The following is a 22,067-nucleotide window of genomic DNA, read 5'->3' as shown; positions in this document are numbered from 1 at the left end:
CCTACCCACTACCCAAGCCCAGTGATGCAAGGAAACTACCGAGGTGTGGGCTTCCCACTCTCTGAACTTCCCCATGCTTCTGTCCTCTGCATTCCTAAAATTCCTCACAATAACATAACTTCGACAAAAGATGTTTGTTGGTATGACCATTTTTTTTGTTATGCCTCTGCAGGATTTATTCAATATTGGGTTTAATTAAGATAAATTGATTAAAAAATCAAAACAACATCAGTTCAATAAATCAGCGAGGATTTTATAATTTATGTAAGCCTCCAGATACTTTTTTAAATTATTGATATAATTTCTATTATTCACAGAGCAATTTAGTTTAATTCTCTCAAGATTTCGGCTGGGCCCATCACTTTGTGGATTGGGTTTTGTCATTTTTGTTTCTTTTGTTTTTATTTTCTCCTTGTGCAAGGAAATCTGATCCTCTCCTTAGGTCTAAAGCAAGTTAGACAAAGAGAACAATAAAACTGCCAAGTCATCTAAACTGTAACTTTTAATGAATGTAATGTTTATATAAACTCTGAGAAATAAAAGCTGAAAAGAAACTGCAGCTTGGGACCCAATGATGGTGCCAAATTGCTGACCTTGAGGGACTTTGTGGCTGAGTGTCTATGATAGGCACCTTACCTACAAACCAAGTTCAAGAAAGGAAGCCTTGGCTTTGGTTAGTCAAGGAGTTGGATCTGGAGATACAGGTGGGACTGGGAGGCAAGAAAGGTAAAAGGTGGTCTGCACTAAGTTCTGAGGACATGAAAGCTGTGTTTATAGAAAATTCAAGAACTTCCATGATCAAGAATTTGGATTTAAATCAGAAGTGGGAAGTTTTAAAAGTTTCTAAGCAAATGAGAAAATAGATTTTACTATAAATTAATCTATTAAATATATATGGGCCAATTAGCAGGGACAGATTTAAAGACAGAAGGCAATCATCAATTTATTCAACAGTAAGGAAAAGCCTAACCTGAACAACAGCAGAGGAATTGATAGACAGTAATGAATGAAAGTGAAAAAGTGTCTGCGACTCAGTGTCCATGATTTTACCCCGGAAGAATATACTTGATCCAGGCTTCCCGTTTCACAATTATAAATGAAAATTCTATGGGATTTTGGAGTAAATATATTGAATTTGAAGTTCTGACTTCAATTGATAAGCGTGTCTCAAAGACAGAAATACCTACATGATTTTATGTTATAACGAATTCTGTTATACTTTCATCGTAGACACATATAATACAATAAGAATAACATTGCAATGAGTCGGGGCTAAAGTCTCAGTGCTTCTTTAGATGAAAAATGCAAGAGGCTTGCAAAATAATCACACAGTCTGTTAGAGACTGTGTTCAGTTGTTAACACAATCTAAAATGCAACCAAAACAGAGGTTAACCTTTCCTCAGGCAAAACAGGTCTAGTGCATGTGTTGCTTTTTCACAATGTTACTGATGTCCCTCACACCTTATTTTTCTTCTTGACTGTGCTTCTTGTGTGGCTTGAATCTTCATGATTGTAGAATGATTCCTGTCATCCTGGTGAGCTCATCTATGATCAAGGCAGAAGGAAGGCACTGCTTTTTTAATTACCTCCAAAGTCCTTTCTGATGACTTGTACTTCTCATTCCTTGGCTGCACCTATCTGCAAAGGAAACCTATACAGTACACTCTTTGAGTGGGGGTCTATCACCATCATGAATGATACCAAATTCTGTTATTAAGACAGAATGGGACAATGGATATTGGGTGGGTTACCAGCAGACACTGCCATAATCATAGAAGTACCACCCAGCTCTGGAATTTGGTGACTGTAACTCTACAGGTGTCCTTTGGTCATGTAGTTTAGAGTCCAAAATCTCTCCCAGAAACTCCTTTCCTTGTGAACTTCCTATCACATTCTTCTTCATTTTCTTTTCCTCTGCTTCTCCAGTTCTGCCCTTCCACCTATTCTTCCTGGTGCATCACAAATGCAAAGAAATTGGATAGGAAGAAAGGAAGGAAATTGGCAACAACATCACTCCCAGAAAAAGAAAGTCACTGGCTGGAATTATCTTGTTCCATATTAATGGTATTTAGAAACACATAAGAAGTATGGTATCTTTAGAGAGAAACTCAAGAATTATCAGATATCATTAGTAAGGACAAAGTTCTAATGGACACTCCAACAAGTGTTCAGGGCCAGCTCATACCAGCACCCATAAAACAGATTAGCACAACTATAAACCATAAAACATCCAAGACACACAAAGGTAACAAGAGTATTTTGAACCATTGTCCAGTTCTTGATGTTGAATTTGGCAATCACAAAATCAAATGAAATAAATCTAAAAGGAAGCTGTGTGGAATTTTTCATCTTGTCCAAGAATTAGCAATGACTCACACTTGAAAGCAATAAATACTATGTACTCCACAGTCTAAAGGAGCAATTGGCAGTGAGCTATTGGGTTCCAGGAACCTCCCCAGAGACCTTACTAGGAGAGAAAAGAATCAGCCATATGAAAATCAACTACTGACTTGTTTCCCCTTATCAGGTCAATAATATAAGGAGTGATGGAGAAAGGAACTGAGAAGTGAAGTCTTGGTAGAAGAGGAACCCTTAACAATGGGAGAACGCATAAAGTTCTCCAACTGAAACCTTGCTGGAGATCCTCCTGGGGCTGCTTGATGGTGGTGAGGAGTGCGAGAAGGGAGTTCTTGGAAGAAAAGTCAGATTTCCAAATTTGTGAGGAGTATATCTCCCCAGACACTGGCACTCCATCTGCTCTGGAGATTTCTGAAGAGAGAGTAGACTTGCTGGAATAGCCTAGAGGAGAACCAGGAGGGCTATGACACAGGGTACCTGTGAAGCAAGTGGGGTAATCCTGAATCTCATTCCATTTTTCTGCAACGCTTAAGGGAATAGCAGCTCCCACAGTTTCCTGCCAATTGAAGAATGGGGAAAACTGGAGCCTATGGACCAAGCTACATTTTCTTCTATATTTTTGAGTATTTTTCTAATATTCTTCACCTTTTTTCTTCTCTTTCATGTTACCTCTGGTACCTTTGTATAATGGGGTTATAATCCATGTTTGGGTTGTCTATTAGATAACCCAGCATGACTTGCTTCAACATTTGCTTCACAGATGCAAAACTTGCCCCCAAACGTGTCTATTATTTTAACTAACCCCACTTAACCTAGACCATTACTCTCTCTCACCCAGAGTTCTCTCATAGCCTCCAGGCAAACTTTCTACCTGCAGTCTTGCTCTCTCTCCCCCACCTCCTGTCGGTGGTGTAAAAAAAAAGTAATTTCATTACAACATAAAATGCATCCTCACCTTGCTTTATGATGCCCAGAATGATCTGGCTGCTGCCTCCTCTTCTGGCCACATCTCCTTGACCAAATGGCCTACGGAAGAACCCCTAACTCTTCTTATCTCACTCTCCCCTCCCCACTATGTTCCAGCCACAGTTTTCTCAAATCACTGTCATATGTCCAAGTCTGTTTCTTCCATCCCTCTCTCTCTCTTCATGATTGATTCTCCTCCTTTGTGTCTTAGATCACGCAATCTAAAGTTAACTTCTCCTGTTATACCGTTTTCTTCTACAACATCATGGTAATAGTGTGTGGGGGGAGAGGCTTTTATTGTTGATCACAATTTTAAGTTGATTATTAGAATATATGCTTACTTACTCTGCTTTTATTTCTCATCCCCTATCAATGTTGAATTTCAGGGTGCTGAGGATTTGAAAGCACAGGAAAGAGGAACAGTGATGGAAGAAGGTGCCTGCAAGGAGGCGCTGGGGAAAGGGAAGAGGAGGATTTTAAGGGATTCCTACTGATAACTTCTATCTCTTTGGTGAAGAGATATATAATAAACTATGAAATATATTAAAATATTAAATGAAATGAGCATCAAAAAAGCAAAGCACAGGACTTCAGAAGAAGGTCAATAAGAGCTTCTGAAGCAAAACAGAGAAGGCAGCTGATTAGGGATATTCAAAATAGGTTTATAGCACAATGAGATCAAGTCTTCATTTTGTTATCCATTTGGTGTACTGACTTCCAACTCAGTTCCCGGCATTATACTTATTTCCAGCCTTCAAAGATAAATAGGCACCAACTGATTAAAAATCCTCTGGATTTGAATTAGAGGAGCATCCCATATAGGATGCAAATAACCAGCCAACTCACTTTGCTCTTTTTGTATGTGGTCAGAAATAAGACTCTAGTCACAGAACTTCCTTGCTCAGGGAAGACTCTTGCAGTTCATGAAAGGGCTTCTTGTATGGAATCCACAAATCCCTCATTTTATGAGCTTATGAAGATTTTACAAAATATCCCCATTCCTCATTTATAGATCTGAACCTTCCACAATTTCCACAGGGCACTAGAGCCCCTATTGTATGCTATTCTCAGGTGAGGAACAACAGATTATTCTGCGATTTCCTAAAATATGTATCGAGCCTAAGCTATCAGAGCAATATTCAATTTATAAAAGTAAAGAAAATGCTGTGCATTATCTTTTATATTTTTAAAAAGTTAAGAACAGTAACAGAAGCCCTCCTAGATCCACTTACCACTTTTCCTGTGTAAACAGTCTCAGCTTTGCCATGGCTCAGGTTAACATCCAGATTCCTGAACAAGTCAACTCATTCCTACAACTAAGACCATGTAGAGCCTGACTGGAATTCTCCCATCCCTCCTTTTCTCCTTTGCAGATCCTTCTATTTATGTTAAGCCCAAAGCCCGGAATTTTTGAGATTCTAAACAGAACAGTTCCAATCATCTAAAAATTCGAGGCTATCTAAATTACTTGATATATATTTTAATAATTAAATCTTAAACTGATGGTCCTGAATTTAAAAGAGAAACCCCCAAATCCCACAAAACCACAAACCCCATATAAACAACTAAAATACACTATCCCTTAAAATTTTAAGCCTGGAAGTATCTAGGTAATAATCTTAGACTGAGATTTTAAAATAAAATTTGTGAGAATGAAAGAAACTAATGTTTAAAAGAAGGATACGTTCAGATCTTTTTGGCTAAATGTTCAAGAAATATTAGACTTATATTATTAATTTGATAATTATTTGATAATCAAAAGTTATCAAAACTCATCAGAAAGGCCACACCAATACTTGGAAATAACTGGGACTTGGTTGACTCAGATGGCTTATTCCATCTCTCAGGAATGCAAGTCGTTAATGGTAGCATAAGAGATGAGGTGATCTACCCATAAACACAGGGCTCTGATTCAGCCTGAATGTTAGTGATTTTAATGCCAGACACATCCACTTTCAGCTGGAGGGTATTTGTTGAGAGCTGCCGTGGAGAATGCCCACACTTAGAAAAAAATGCACACCCTTAGCAACCACTAATGAATAAAATACAAACCCACCAACCAAGATTTGGAAATTAAAAAAAAAATGTTTTGGTATTTCAAAGTAATTTCATGTATACAAACAAAAACAGAAGTAGAAAGACAGGTTGGCTTCTGTTGGCATCACCAAGCTATCCTTTCTTTGTGATCCTTGGGAATTTTGCCCAAATAAACTCTTGGAGCTCAAATAGCATTTTTTAAAATTCTTGGACTGTCTTCTTCACAGTGTGCAAACGGTATTTAGCAGTGGGATTTTCTCAGATTGGTGGATTGAAACCTATGTCATGCCAACTGGAATTTGTCTGTGTAAAGAACATATCCACCATGAGAAATATACAGGAAAATGAGAAACCAGCGGCAGGTTGGAGTGTCCCCAGTGGTTCTCACCACATCCACCTGCTCATCCCACCCTGGACGTTGACACAAATAACTGACTATTTCACAGAGATATCAGAGACTGAGGTTGAAGGAAGGTTGAGGGAAAGCATTCTGCATTAAATGACCTACAGACGTCCTGCCTTCCATGTCCATATCCACTACTGAGAACACCTATCACAGAGGCAGTGAGTGGGTAAGTCATATAACCAGTTTCAGAGTCGTGTTCCCTATTGGTAAAGCAGGGATTCAAATGTTTGCTTCTCCATAACTCATTTAGCATGTGCTGAGCATTGAGTATATGCCAAGAGTTAGTGCACATCATGCCAAACACAATCCCTATTTTCAGGCAGGCTATTTGTTTGGAGAAGAAAAACAACCAGATATACCAACAATGTGTAGCTACTTGATAAAAAAAAAAATTGCCATAAAGAAAAAGTATGAATAGAAAAAAAAAGTAATAGGAAGATTCAACTTAATTGAGGAGGTCAAAGAACATCTCCTTAGGGAATGAGATTTAAGCAAAGCGGGTAGGAAGGGAGGGGGGTGGAAAGAACATTCCAGAACAAGAAGATAACATGTGCAAAGGCCTGAAGGCAAGGAGGAGTTTGATGTGGTCCAAGCACAGCGAGGCTCATGTGGCTAAGCTGAGGGGAAAGTGGCAAGAGATAAGGCTCATGATGTTATTACAAGAATTAAAGGAGAAATGTGTGCGAACATGCTTTTCAGAGTACAAAGCCCATAGCACTGTGAGAACTGACACAGTCAGTGTATCAGGTGTACTTTCCTCAGTAGAAGCCAATCAAAAGGGAGGAAAAAAAAAGACACTTGAATGTAGATTTTACTTCTATTCCACCCTTTTTAAATCAATTATTTATCTCATCTTTGTCATCAACTAAAGCATAATACAATTTTCAATTTGCACTGATGCCAGGCTTAAAACAAGACCTCATTATCCCTCCTTCATATACCAAACTGAGCTTTTTAAAAGCCAGAAAGCAGTATGACTAAAGCTCTTTTATGTCTGAGCAACAGAAAGCAAAGGACCTTAAATAGCTAGAATTCCACTGTATTTCCAAATATAAAATTCCATATTTTCTGTGACACATAGAAAAAAATGACTCTGTGATTCCCCGAGGATCATGCAGAAAAAAGAATAGGGAAAAGTTAGATTCCCTCTACTCACTGTTTCATTCTCCTCTCCCACTCATTTTCCAGTGGAATTTAGAAAATGAAATGTGGGAGGAAGAATGATGGGGCTCTCTTCCAACAAATGCACTCACTCATTAATTCACTTATTCAATAAGCAAATATTTACTGAGTGCCTATAATCCCCATTGATGTTAAATATGGGGCTCCCAGAGGCTGATATTTATTATATTGATTTAGTTTCTAACTATGCACAGGAATCAAGAACCTGGGGAAAATCCCCATTTAAGTTATCATCTTGTCTCTTTTATGTAAATATATTGTTAACACATTAGGATGATTTGGATTTCAACTTCCTGGACAAAGGCCCAGAAATTGAGTATTTGGCATCAAGAAGGCTTAAAAACCAGGGGTCAAGAATGGAGGGGCATGGGGAAAGAGAAAAGAGAGGCCAGAGTCTTCTGGTGTGGGGGTGTAGTGGGCATTGATGTGCACACAGGGTACACTGGTGACAGTATATGCAGACAGTGTAGGTGGATGTGAGCTCACTTTTCTCTGAAGAGCGCATCAGGAGACAGCTTTGCTTGGAAGAGATTTTCAAACCAAAGTCATCAATAAAGCTTGTGCCTAGTTCAATAAGTGCTGTCTCCAGACCATTTTGTCTTCTGTTTCCTAAACACTGAATACCTTGGGAAAACCAAGCTGACAGTGATGAATAGCAAGATATTAGGCAATTGTTGCAATGAGACACAGAATGAAAGGGGTGCTTCTGAAAAGTTCCACATAAGGAAGGATACAGAGTGAAGTAGAAAGGAATTACATTAATGCAGCTGAGGGGGGATGGGGAATGGGGTGCTGTTCCTGGAGGAAGACTACGGAATCATTTGGGAATGTTTATCTACAGATGATAAAGCACATATTTGATTGCACCATCTAGAAGCGAACAAGCGACACAGAGATTTAGAGTAGTTAATTCACCACAGAGAAACTTACCAGTTCTATATACATATGGTACTAGTATTAGTGGGGTGAAGGAAATTGTTAGACCCAGACAGAATCAGTTATTTTTGTTATTGCTGTTGTTCTGATTTTTCCAGAAAGAGAAGCGAACAATACAGTGAAGCATAAAAACTAGTAAAAACTGATAAAGAGAAATCTCAAGAGCTAAGCTAGCTAGAAGTTTACTCTTAAGAAGGAGACAACTTCATATTTCATATAATATCAAGGAAAAAAGAAGTCATAGGAATACAGAGAACAGATTAAAAAAAATTTTAAAGGAGACACAAATAGTCTATTACAAATAAATGTCTCAGACTTTACAGAACTCCTTTCCTGAACACAATGAGAATACAACAGGAAATTTAAAAGGAACATGAGCTCTTATCCTGATTTCTCTCTGGCTTTGTCACTTTCAGAATGTCAATTATCCATTACTCTCCTTTTGGCTATTCAAACATTTTAAAAGGTGCTGGGAAGGACTTGATTACAGTCATTTCACTGCCCGATCCAAATGATAATTTTGGTTATTTAAAATTAGCTTAAAAATGAGATTAGATGTTCCCTGAAAACAACTACCACTACAACTACCTCTTGTGCCAAAAATGCTTTCAATAAGATTTACTAAGTCAGTGTTAAAATAAGGTTAAATCAATGTGAAAAGTCCAAAATCCTCCTCACCAGCAGCAGGAAACTGACACTGTCTGCCTCCTTTGGACACATATTAAATATCTGTCTAATTGGACAAGCCAACTGCTAGTAAACAAGATCCACTTACAGAAGTAGCAATATTTAAAAGGGCAAACTTCTTCATATTTAAAGATTCTTTTTTTATCTCATGAGCTAATAATAGCCTTAAGGAATCACTTTCAGATATGTCCATAGGACAGTTTCTTTTCTGTTGCTGGGGATTGAACTCAGGGCTTTGCACATGCTAGGCAAGCTCTCTACCGCTGGCCCACATCCCAGCTTCTATGAGGTAGTTTCCAGTAGTGAGTTTGAGCTGTGGGTTGTGGTAGAAGAAAAATCGCTTATAAATGTATGTATAAATGATATACCCTTTGGTAGTAGACAATATTAAGCATGCAACTTTGTTAAAGGCATCTATTAGCCAGATATATTTAGAGAACAAAGAGCAACTGTGTTGACAAATTCACCCCAATCCTTGAATTACTCATTCAACTCATCTCTTAATAGTGATCTATTAACTGTGAAATATATTGCTGAGCTCTTTCATCAAAACCTGACTTTTCCAATCAAAAAGCATATTGTCAATCCCCAGTTACAAGCTTTATTTTTCCTGATTTCAACTATCTTAATATTCTCTTAATTGGGCTTTCTTCCTCCAACCTATCTCTGCTGAATCCACTCTCCACAGTGGCAGGCTATCTATCTTCCTAAAAAATAAACCTAATTAAAGATTTTTTTTTCCATCCCAATGATGCTCCTCAATATAACAGTTACACACCTTCCTACCACAGGTGTCTCCGCCTGCCTCACACTCTCACTACCATTTGAGGCTCTGCCACTCAACCCTCTGGAACACTGCATTTGCTTCCAAATGGTTGAGCATTCCCTTCGACTGAAATGTCCTTCTCCTCACTTGCACCTATAAAACCCTACTCCTCCTTCACAAACAAAACCTTTGTACCACCTCTCCTATCCTCAGAAGCTTTAAAACATTTCCTTGTGTATACTTTGTCTTTAAATGTTTGGAATTTTTTTTCTTGTTGGAGGAAAGGCAAGGTAAAGCTTTATTTTCAATGTGTCATATAACAAGAAGCTGCAAAACACCCTTCTGGATACCTCACTTAAGGCACATTAGGTTGTTTTTTTTTTTTTAACATTTCTTCTATCCATCCTCTGTCTCCCTGGGAGGCTCTCTGATGCTTGAGGTTAAATTCATCCTTTCTGTGTCAATTCCAGTGCTTGTACAAGATTAGGTATTTTTTGGATTGTATTGAACTACAGTATAAGAAATATTTGTTGGATTGTACTGAGGTGAAAAACATGTGCATTGGCAACATGGCCAATTGAACCTAATCCATAGTCATAAGAGGCTCCCATAGAGCAGCTGTTGATGACCATCCTGTCCAATGCTGGTTTTTTTTTTTCCTTTTAACCAGGAATTGAACCAAGAGATGATTAACCACTGAGCCATATTCTCAGCCCTTTTTTATAGTTTATTTTGAGACCGAGTCTCACTAAATTGCCTAGAGCCTTGCTAAATTGCTGAGGTTGACTTTGAATTTGTGATCTTCCTGCCTCAGCCTCCCAAGCCACAATGATAATGGTTTTTAAATTTTTTTCTCCCTTCCCTCCTATTTCTTTCTTAAAGTATCACAATTTTGTTTTCAACATAGAATTTATTCAAAAGTCCAAGGTGCAGAACAGAAAAGCATCAGTCATGTTAACATTGGGGGAGCCCATGCATATGTTTCCATCTCCTTTAAAGAACGGTTTAAAATACAACTTTACAGATATTAAAAACTATGGGGAAAGAATATATACATCCAAAATTGTAATATCCAGACTTACACTCTGTCTAGTTTTATCAGAAGCAGACACTGAACATTGTGAACTATCAAGTGGAATCCGTTATTGGATTGCAGCTTCTCAGATAATTTCTAATAACAACCAATCTCTGATGTGCTTATTTTTAAAGCTCTTTTGGAGAATTATTTGCTTAAAAGCAATATACTGCAATGTTTCTGTATCCAACACTGTCATGCTAGCTTTTTGACAACTTAGGCTCCCTACTGTCTCCTTATATTTAAATGGGGACAACAATTGTACCTACTTCCTAGGATTTTGGTAAAGATTCAATAAAATAATACAAGTATGAGCTTAGAACAGCTACAACATGTAGAAAATGTTCAGTTAAGCTGGGGTTTGTCAAGGTTCATGATGAGGAAGTCAAATGAAGAGCACCACAGGGGCTACTATTGGATTCAGTGCTTTCCAAATGAAAAATGTAGTGTACCCACTGAGGTGGTAAATATTTGCATGCTGCTTAATGTTTTCATTGTTCACTTTGCCAACCTAAGGAAATTGACAGCTGGTTTAATTATCCTCCTCCTTTAAAGTAAAATATCTGATGATAATTAAAAAATCAACACACATATGCACATATTTACAGGGTTTCCAATCAATAAATCTTGCTAAGTAACAACATAATTATCCATATATTCACTAGATGCTTTGTTTTCTGGTCATGCAGATTTATGTCAGGGGACATGACACTTTCTTTAGATACAGATGTTCTGCATATTCCTTAGAACTAACTGAGCCACTTTTCTTCACTCCAAAAGCAATACCTAGTACTCAGTGGAACAAAAGTCCACCAAGGAAAAGTCCACCAGGGAATGTGAGAAGAGAGCCCAAATCGGGCAGAAGCGAAACTGTATTCCAGGTGGTTAATCAGAAAATAAAATAGACTGTCATTGTGAGGCCAAACACAGGAGTGTCTTAGAACTTCCTCTTAAATCGTTTCACTAGACTGGGAAAGCAAAGTGCAACTTGGATGAAAAATAAAAATAAACAAAGTGAAATAATTAGACGGTGGTCACCAGTGCTTCATCTGTGATGCTTCTGAAGAGCTGAACTGTCCTTTCTGTCTTCAATTACTAGATGTCTGCAGAGGCTCAGCACAGTCCTGGGATGGTGGGGAAACTTAAAAAGGTTACTTTGCTGGGGTACTTTTGGATGATTCAATCAATTGTGGAGCAAGCTCAGAATCAGGATAAGGAAAGCTCTCTTCTAACAGAAATTAAAACAGCTAGAGACTTAAACACCTATTAGAGAAGCCCACAAACCAATGATGCTCAAATTAAAAAAAAATTCAAATGAGTTGCCTCAGCAGTTTACAAAAATGTATAATTCAATGTGAAATGAAGAAGGTGACTGTATTTTAAATGTTTGACACTTGAGAACTTTTAGATTCCCACCTCTGCTTCACATTGGGCAATCAAATTTAGAGAGCTCACATATGCCAATAATTCTTTTGACACTGCAGGGAATTTCAGATGTCTCAAATCTCTCTCTCTTGCTTCTAACTTTTCTCTCATTTACTCTACTGTTACTATAATGACTCAACTTCCTTTTCTCTTGTTTTCGCATGGACCAAACCCGATGCCTTCTCTCTCCTTGGAGAATCCTGCCATTTACTCTCTAAATTTTATTTCATATATAATATTGATACATATACGTACCCCTTCATCTCAACATCTACAAATTTCTGAGCTGGGCTGCTCAGAATCCAGAAGAGGATTCTAGGTACCCACACCAAACACTGGGACAGATATCAGTGATCCTAATTCAGTAAACAATGTGATGGAACATTGGGCTCACTACCACTATCTGCATTCTAAACAAGTATCCCAGGTTAAACTATTGCAGATGATTGACAAACTACTTAAACCTTCTTTGTAATGCTTTTCCAGTCTTCAACATAAATCACATTACTGCCTTCACTTTTCTACATAGCTGCATTTGATGTTCTAATACAGTTTTATGACCCCTCTTTCTTCATCATTCATCAATCCTCATGTAGGTCTTCCACCAAATATCCCCTAAATAAGTGAAAATAAGAACACTGGAAAGAATCACAATGTGCATTACCTTGGGCTTACTTCCCTAAAGATGTACTGTTTATCCCTTGTGGTATCTGTTCATGGACTTCTCTTCAATTTAGACCACATGAGAACACAATTATCTGAGGCTTCATAAACCCACAAAGTGAATTTAGCAGACCAAGGGATTGAAACAATAGAAATATAGAAAAGGACACCTTGGCTGGACTTGACTGAGTCATCTGATGACTATGGGTTCCTGGGTCACCCGCCACCACCACCACTACCATTGCAATAGGGATCAAATGACCTTTCGGCATGAACTCATTTTCTAGGGTCTGCAGGAATGTAGAAAAGTCCATAAAATGTCATCTTTATCCATTACTAAGAAATGTACTATATATACAACTTAAAATAGACATTTTAAGGAATCTAGAGAAATAAGCAGAGATAGATGCTATTCAGGAGTCATCTCAACCCATGTGCCCACAAAATTTTCCAGGAAACATTGATTGGTATCCTGGTTAGCAGGCAGCTATACTTCAGTAAGAGAGTAGAATGTTTCTCACCAGATTGCAATTTTCATTGCATCATACTTTGAAATGTGCCCATGTACAATACAAAGGTTATCTGCACTGGCTGTTGCAAAGACCCAAAATCTCATAGGCAGTCATTCAGAATTTTGTGCCACAGAAGCATAGCTGACTAATGGACAATGCCTCCACACTTGTTAAGTAATGAGATTAGAAATAGTATTTTTTTTTTAATTTTTGCCTGTTAGTAAAGCAGTTTCAAACACCAAAGATATACAATGCAGTATTTGGACCCAATGGACTGTTAATTGCCTGTCACCTCTTACAAAAATCAAGTCACCTTGAATAGATGTCCAGAGAATGTACCATTTAAAGGGAGATTGAACTTGATATGTCACCAAAGGTTTGACATGCTTCATCTCGCTCAAAGACTATATTCTAATTACACATGTGTTAAAGATATTTCATAAGTACCCATAAGGATTAGTGTTTGCAATGTCTACAGAGACAGAAAGACATTTTGGAAACTCTCCTTGTAGGGGAAGGGTTTCCGTGTGTAAGAAATATGTAAAGTAAGTGATACCCACATGAAATTTTTAGGAAAATAAATGGGATAATGTTTTATGTTTGTTTATTGTTTTGACATTTTGTTTTGTTTTGAACCAAGTCCTCTTCAAAGCAGGAATAGGTCCTGTCTGATGGAAATAAACTTTTATATATAAAAGCTTTGGGTTCAGTCCCGAGTGGCTTTGTGGAGTATCCCTGTTCTGCTTTACTGCTGGATCGGGGTGACTGGTGTTTGGTGGCCTCTTCACGTTCAATAAAGTCAAAATGCAGATCTTTATGAAGACCCTGACTGGCAAGACTATCACCCCGGAGATGGAGCTCAGTGACACCATTGAGAATGTGAAGGCTAAGATCCAGGATAAAGAAGGCATTCCTCCTGACCAGCAGAGGCTCATCTTTGCAGGCAAGCTGCTGGAAGATGGCCCCACTCTTTCTGACTACAACATCCAGAAAGAGTCCATCCTGCACCTGGTCCTTCCTCTGAAGGGTGGCTGTTAATTGTTCTGTCTGCATTTATGGTGCGCAGTGATAGTATTATGCTGCACATAGCCATTTGCTCCAATATAAGTTTAGAAATTACCAGTTTCAGTAATAGCTGAACTTGTCCAAAATGTTAATAAAGTTTTGTTGCATGGTAGGAAAAAAAAAAAAAAGCTTTGGTGTTTTAGAACTTGGGATCTAAAACAAAAATAAATAAATAAAATGAATCTTAAAAATAAGCCCCCAGATAAATATACAGCTCATTATTTTGTATAGACTGAGTATAAAATGCATTATTTTTTATTTTCTAAATTATCAAAATAAGCATTTCTCTCCATACCAAAAGTTTTATTTAGGAAAATACAAGTTCAATAATTTTTTTCTTCCTTTTTACAAGTTAAGACATACTAATGGTAGAATTTTTTAAAAAAAATACAAAAATAAGAAGAAGAACATTAAAACAAACATAAAGGAATAAGAAAAGTGAATTCAAAGAATTCTGTTATGAAACCAGAGAAAGACTTGGGAGCACATAGCTCAGGGATGACGGAGTGCCTTCTGGATTCTCTCTTTCCCACGTACGTGCCTTGTTCCCAGTGGAAGCTCTAGTTTCTCATCCTGGCTCTGTGTGGGACATCTGTGGACAGCCAACTCTAACAGCTTGGGAGCTTACAACCAGAGAAAATAGGGAGTCTTTACCTCTAGCTCTGGTTGGCCAAATTTCAGGGAAGGATCCTGGGCAACTGAGTCACATAGTTAGGCCTGAAACATGGTATTCTCTGTATGACCCAGCCATAATCATAGCTCTTCCCTGTGTACCAGTGAAGAGGTAAGTTTTCTCCTTTGCAAACAGAGAAAAAGACATAGTTCTAGCAAATAAATAAGCACATACCCTTAAAATATGCTATAATAAATAAAATAATCAGTAGTTTCTTTATCTACTTTAAATATATTTGAAAAGATAATATTCTATAATATTTTAAACTAAATTCTGAATTCTAAGGAGATAAAGTGAAGGGGGAAAAAAAGCAGGAATTCAGTTAGTCCAGTCCAACATGGGCTGTGTTGAAAGTCATCAGATGAAGAAATGAAGCTCAGGTGGTCATGATCTTTCAGGGGTACCACATTAGTTATGGTAGATAGGTGGATTCTAACCAGGCCATGCTCTGGGAAGCAAGCCATGGCCTCAATCAAAAGTGTGTTATAAACCTCAGGCCAGAAGTGGACATAAGTAATACTTTACAACTTCTAGAATTAATAAATGAATTCAGCAAAGTAGCAAGATATAACATCAACACCCATAAATCAAATGCATTTCTAAACATCAGTGATAAACACTTAGAAGAGAAATTAGGAAAACTATCCCCCCCAAAAAAAAAACCAAACCCCCCCCCAAAAAAAAAAACAACTTGAAAATCAATCTAACAGAAGAGGTAAAAAACTTACACAATGAAAACTACCAAACACTAAAGGAAGACATTGAAAAAGACCTTAGGGGATGGAAAGGTCTTCCATGTTCTTGGACAGGAAGAATTAATATTGTCAAAATGGCCATACATACCAAAAGCATTATACAGATTTAGTGAAATTCCAATTAAAATCCCAACAACAGTTATCATAGAAATAGAAAAAAAATCATGAAATTCATTTGGAAAAATAAGAGACCCAGAATAGCCAAAGCAATCTTTAGCAATAACAGTGAAGCAGGAGGCATCACTATACCAGACTTTATACTATACTACAGAGCCATAGTAACAAAAACGGTATGGTATTGGCACCAAAATAGACATGTAGACCAATGGTACAGAATAGAAGACACAGAGACAAACTCATATAAATACAGTTATCTCACACTAGACAAGGTGCCAAAAACAAATATTGGCAAAAAGATAGCCTCTTCAACAAATGGTGCTGGGAAAACTGGAAATCCATATTCAACAAAATGAAATTAAACCACTGTCTCTCACCATGCAGAAAGCTCAACTCAAAGTGGATCAAGGGTTTAAGAATTAGACCAGAGACCCTTCATATAATAGAAAAAAAAAAGCAGGCCCAAATCTTTACCATGTCAGATTAGGGACTAACTTCCTTAACCAGACTCCTAAAGCACAAGAAATAAAATCAAGAATTAATAAACAGGATGGAGTCAAACTAAAAAGCTTCTTCTCAGGAAAGGAAATAATCAATAATGTGAAGAGAGCGCTTACAGAGTGGGAGAACATCTTTACTATATGCACATCAGATAGAGCACTAATCTCCAGGATATATAAAGAACTAAAAAAACTTAACACCAAAATAAATAAATAAATATAACCAATCAAAAAATGACCTAAGGAACTGAACAGACATTCTCAGAAGAAGACATACAATTAAACAACAAATATATGAAAAAAATGTTCAACTTCTCTAATAATTGAGAAATCAAATCAACTACTCTAAGATTCCATCTCACTCCAGTCAGAATGGCAATTATCAAGAATACAAGCAATAATAAATGTTGGCGAGGATGTGAAGAAAAAGTTACATTCATATATTACTGGTGGCACTGCAAATTGGTGCAACATGCTTTGGAAAGCAGTATGGAGATTTCTTAGAAAATTTAGAATGGAACCACCATTTGACCCAGCTATCCCATTCTTCGGTTTATACTCAAAGGACTTAAAATTGGCATACAGCCACATCAATGTTCACAGAAGTCAATTCACAATAGCTAAACTGGAACTAATCTAGATACCCTTCAACAGATGAATGGATCAAGAAACTGTGGTACATACACCCAATGGAATATTACTCAGCATTAAAAGAGAATAAAATTATGGCATTTGCAGTTAAATGGATGAAGTTGGAGAATATCATGCTAAGCGAAGTAAGCTAATCTCTAAAAATCAAAGGCCAAATGTTCTCTGATAAGTAGAGGCTAATCCATAATGGGGTCAGGGAGCATAGGGAGAATGGATGCACTTTGATTGGGCAAAGGGGAGAGAGGGAAGGGGAGGAGTAATGGGGGCAGGAACGATGGTGGATTGAGATGAATATCATTACCCTAGGTACATATATGACTGCACGCGTGGTGCAATTCTACATTGTGTACAATAAGAGAAATGAAAAGCTGTGCTCCATTTGTGTACATGAATTGAAATGCATTCTGCTATCATATATAACTAATTAGAATAAATTTTTTTAAAAAGTAAAATTCCTTTTCAAATCAAGAGTATGCCTTGAGACCAAGGTTAAGAAAAGGCATGACATTTATTCAAATAAAGTGCTGGAGTGGGGGGTAGCTCAGACATTACAAGACAAAAGAGAGTAGCAACAAGGAGAGCAGAACACAACTGGTTACTGGACAACAATGACAGGGAATGCCTTGCTTAGAGAATCACTTATATAGTACTAGGAATGAGCAAGTTACCATATGCATTTAGCATTCAAAGAATAGTTATTAGAGTCAACCAAAGCCTACTGGAAAATTTCCTTTAAGTGAAAAGTTGAAGTACCTTTGAAAGGTTTTCTTATATCTTTCTTTCCATATTGTGATAGAAGTCTTCTGTTTGGGCGTGGACCAAGACATCAGGAAAACCAGGAAAGAAGGTAGGGGAATACATGGCAAAGAGGAATTAAACAACAAAAAATTTCTGCCCTCTAGCTACTTGCACCTGGTAGGGCATGTCAAAAAAAAAAAAAAAGAAATAAAGAAAGAAAGAGAAAACCCCACAGATTTATGCCTGGGGCTTTGCAAATTAAAAAAGTTTTAAAAAGTCTTAATTCTTTCAACAAATATTTATTGAGTATCCATTACTTGTCAGTTTGTTAGGAGACAGGGATAAAAAGTCATACAAGACAGCCCCTTCTCTTGAGGAGATTACAATATCAGGCTGAGGCCAGCAGGTAAAATGTGCATTCTGACTAAAGCTCTAACAGAGGTATACATTACTAAGAAAATATAGACGAGAGAGCATTTCACTCGATTTGATAAAAATAAAGCAAGAGCCAGAACCAAGCTGTAAAGAATGACCCAAGAGACCCATGCAAACCTAAGGCCAATTGGAAAGACTGGGTTTAAGTATAGAAATACCAGTGGATGAGGAAATCATGTTCAAACAGATCTCTTATTAAATGTTGAGTACTTCCCCCTTTGGGATGGGCCAGAAAAACCAAGATAACAAGTTTTGTGTATGCTACTGAAACTAGGAAGTAAAGACGACCAACCATGAAAATGAAACCTTAAAAAAATATAATAATAATAATGAAAAAAACACTTAAAAGATTTGATGGGTCTGGGAGAATAGCTCAGTGGTAGACTGCTTGCATAGTGTGCACAAAGTCCTGGGTTCAATTCCCAGAACCACTCAATAAATAAATAAATAAATAAAAAAGAAAAAAGAAATTAAGAAAAGAGAAAAAATAGAGTTGATGAACAAAAATTGTTTCAGATTTGGGATGAGGTATAGGAAACTGGCATACTGCACATTTTAGAGCTACCTGTTTATTAATTCAATTTTATGTTTGCATCCTTCAATCTAGAAATATAATAAAAGATTAACAAGTACTAATTTGTCCCTTATTCAGCAAGAATTGCAATACAGAGAACTTAAAAACTAATTCCTCCAGGCTCCCTCTCTTCTCTCCTTCCATGACCTCTTGTAAGTCTTTGATCATTTGAAAGGAATGTGTGGGTGGTGTGTAACCTTTAGAAATGCTTTTCTGCCAATTTACTAGAGGGAAGATTTTTTTTTCTCCCTACCCCTACACCTTACCCTAAGCTCTGCATAAAACCACATCTCACTGCATTGCACAAAGCTGCTCAGAGGTGTCTTGAAAAGACTCCAGTGAGGAGAAGGGAGTCAAGGCTGTGAAAACAGACAGCACCCCCTCAAAACCAGATTTTGGTGGCCCAAAACAATTCTGTCTCATTGTGTGGGATGCCTAGTGGTTGGTGAGTCATATTACCAGGTGTATTTATAGACCATGAACTAAAAAATAATAAAAGTAGTTATTGCCTCTTTAGAATCTCAGGAGCAAAAAGTTTAGCCAAAGGAACAGTGGAAAATCAGAAATGTTGCTATTGTTGAGAAAACAGGCTAAATTCAACAAATTATCTAGTATAAAAGAGTTTTATTCAAAAGACAGGGATCTTGGATGAGTCCTTTGTTAAGTCCATAAGATCTTCATAGGGTGGCTAACACCCAAAAGATGATCAACAATATTTGTTGTAGAATAGCTAGTAATGATTATCAGTGAATAAATTTGTTCATGCATCTATTTTTCATTTCAATTTGAAGTATGAATGGCATAGAGGAATGATATTCCCTATGCTTAAATTTTTTTATATTTACTGCAAATTAAAGTTATTTCCATTAAATATAAGGATTAGACGCTTGATAAGTACTAAATTGGATGTTATATGGGCAGAAAAGAGCCAGAAGTAGTTACTGAATCATAAAACTCTTTTGCCTCAAAATTACCTATTGATCTCATAACCTGAGTTCCTCACCAATGAACCTGAGTTGGGAAAGGTCCCTTGCTTTCAGAGCTCAGAACTATTAACCGGTTGTGACTTGTTTCAGAAAGCATGTTACTCCAGTAGGAATCAGAAATATAGGCAGTTTCATTTTTGAAACAGGAAAAATTTGGATAGTGATGGTCGAATGGAATTAAAACAAGCAGATTTTCAAGAAAGATGGTATCAGCCATTGAGGCCACTTGCTTTCTGTAGACAGTTGCTTAAAATTACTTTCCAAATTGGGATGCACTGACCCAAAGTATGTGCAAATTCATCCACTGGAATGAGTGGGGAAATAAAAAGTCAACATTTATATGTTTTTTGCCTAAGAAAGGAAAATTTTATGAATATCCAACATATGGATTTAAATATATACATATAAATATGTACATATGTATTAAATACATTCATATTTATGGGCTTTGTGATCTAATATTTTTCACTGGTTGACTTTGTTTCTCACTAGCTTGCCATATATATTTTTATTGGTTTGTTTATTGAGCTTCCCAAGGTTTAGAAGAGTTCCGGGCTATGAAAGCATTCAAAAAATTGTTTTCAAGTGAAATGAAATACATTTGATCACCAAGATTGGAGAATAAAGGTTTAACTTGAGTGTGGTAAAGGTGGGGTTTTTCTAGTGATTAAATCAGCTCTAAACATTGAATCCTTCCTTTGCTCTGGACAAATGTGTACATTAGAGAAATACCCTTTGTCCTAGTCTGTTAAGGCTGCTGTAAAAATATTCTTGTTATTCCATAGTCAGGGTGGCTTATAAATTCCAATACTTATTGCAAATATTTATTTCTCATAGCTCCAGCTGCTGGAAAGTTCAAGGTCAAGGCAGTGGCAGATTCAGAGTCAGGTGAAAACCCACTTCCTGGTTCCTACACTGCTATATCGCTATCTGTTCATTTTGTTCTGACATGGGCAGAAGGGACAATAGTTCTCTGGGGTCTCTTTTATCAAAGTTCTAATCCCATTTATGGGAAGCTCTGCCCCCATGAATACCAAAAGCTTCCCTTTCCAAGTAATACACCATTAGGGATTAAGTCACATGAAGGGGTGGGGGTAAACATTTTGGCTATTGCACATACTATGGGGAGACACTGACTCACATGTAAAACCCACTCCTCAATGGATACAGAAAGAGTGAGCAAAATAATGTAAGGCCCCAAATGAGCCTGTTCAAAGGCCAGAGAGGAAGCATTTTCTCTATCTGGAATTAGAGACCTGAGAAGACTGGAGGAGGCTTTAATAATGTTGAAGGACCTAGGAGAGCTGGTAGATTCCACAGGATCCTAGGCAATACAATCCCAGACTTTAAGCTGCATGAAACTACACAGTTTACCTTAAACTGGACCAGAAAAATTTTCACCTCTTCTCAATTTAAGAAGAAGAGGGAAAACATTAGACTCTGAACAAGATAAAATTAATAATCAGATATCCCATTAGGAAAGAAATATGGAATTTTTTTTTAGGTTTTTTTGTTTCTTTCTTTTGATACCAGGGATTGAACCCAGGGGTGCTTAACCACTGAACTACAACCCTACCCCTTTTTATTTTGTATTTTGAGATAGGGCCTTGCTAAGTTGAGGAGGCTGGCTTTGGACTTATGATCCTCCTGCCTCAGCCTCCCGAATCATTCAGGAAACATGGATTTTTGAGTTATGGAGTAAGGGGTTTAAATACCTGTTCACTTACTTGTTATTCATAATACTGGGAAAATTTTCTTCTCCAGCTTCACTCTCCTCATTAATTAAAAAAAGACATTATCTCCCACTGATTTGTTTTAATTAATGAAACATTTCTCACATCTTAGTTTTTCTTATTTTCACAATTTGTATTGAGGCCAGCTAACACCAAGTATATTATTTATTCTTACTGTGTTCCTTAAACATATTTCAAAACTTTGTAACTTATAAAAATTATCACTTAATATAACAGAAAATATCACAAAGATCAATACGCATTGCCGAACATCAGGGCGGTCACATTTTTTCAGTTGTCTGGAAAGCTTATTTCTGTCATCTTGGTGTAATTATCAGTAACATTATTTTTGCTCATAGTCTAGACAATCATTGATGTGATCACCTACCTATAGCTACCTGTGTGCCCCAGGGTGCACATACTATGGGGAAATGCTGACTCACATGTAAAACCCGCCTAGCAGAGCACCTGGGGGACACTCAGCCAGGACAGGTGTCTTCCTTCCCTATGGTGCATGTGAGATGATAACCACAGTCCTAGCTGTAAGAGCTGTAAGAGCATACACACTGTGGGAAGACAGGGCCCAGAGAGGCCAAGAGCTATAGTTGTTGATCCTTTCATGTCCTGGTATCCCCACATGCTAGTATTAGAAAAAGACATGCACTGGATACCAAGTAATTTTGGTATATTAATGAATATATAAATTAGCATGAATTAGCAAATTTGAAAGAAAAAAAGTAGCTGGATTTCTAATGAAAAGGAGTAATAAAGTAAATCAACCACCTCTCTCCCTTTTTCCCCACCCCTTTCTGACTTTTCCTTCCCC

At 37.3% G+C, this 22,067-nt stretch overlaps 1 protein-coding gene across 1 annotated transcript; it reads left to right on the top strand.

The window, feature by feature from the left end:
- Positions 1 to 13,818: 13,818 nt before the first annotated feature.
- Positions 13,819 to 14,052, top strand: LOC124105678 (ubiquitin-like). Its single transcript, XM_046462932.1, has one exon. It carries the CDS (start codon positions 13,819 to 13,821, stop codon positions 14,050 to 14,052), a length of 234 nt encoding a protein of 77 aa, XP_046318888.1.
- The last annotated feature ends 8,015 nt before the right edge of the window (positions 14,053 to 22,067 follow it).

This window comes from Marmota monax, unplaced genomic scaffold, assembly GCF_021218885.2.
Source record: "Marmota monax isolate L192 unplaced genomic scaffold, Marmota_monax_Labrador192_F-V1.1 WCK01_AAM20220418_F8-fsc00136, whole genome shotgun sequence".
NCBI lineage: Eukaryota > Metazoa > Chordata > Mammalia > Rodentia > Sciuridae > Marmota > Marmota monax.
The sequence above is the reverse complement of the archived record's forward strand: the minus strand, read 5'-3'. Positions and strand labels throughout refer to the sequence as shown.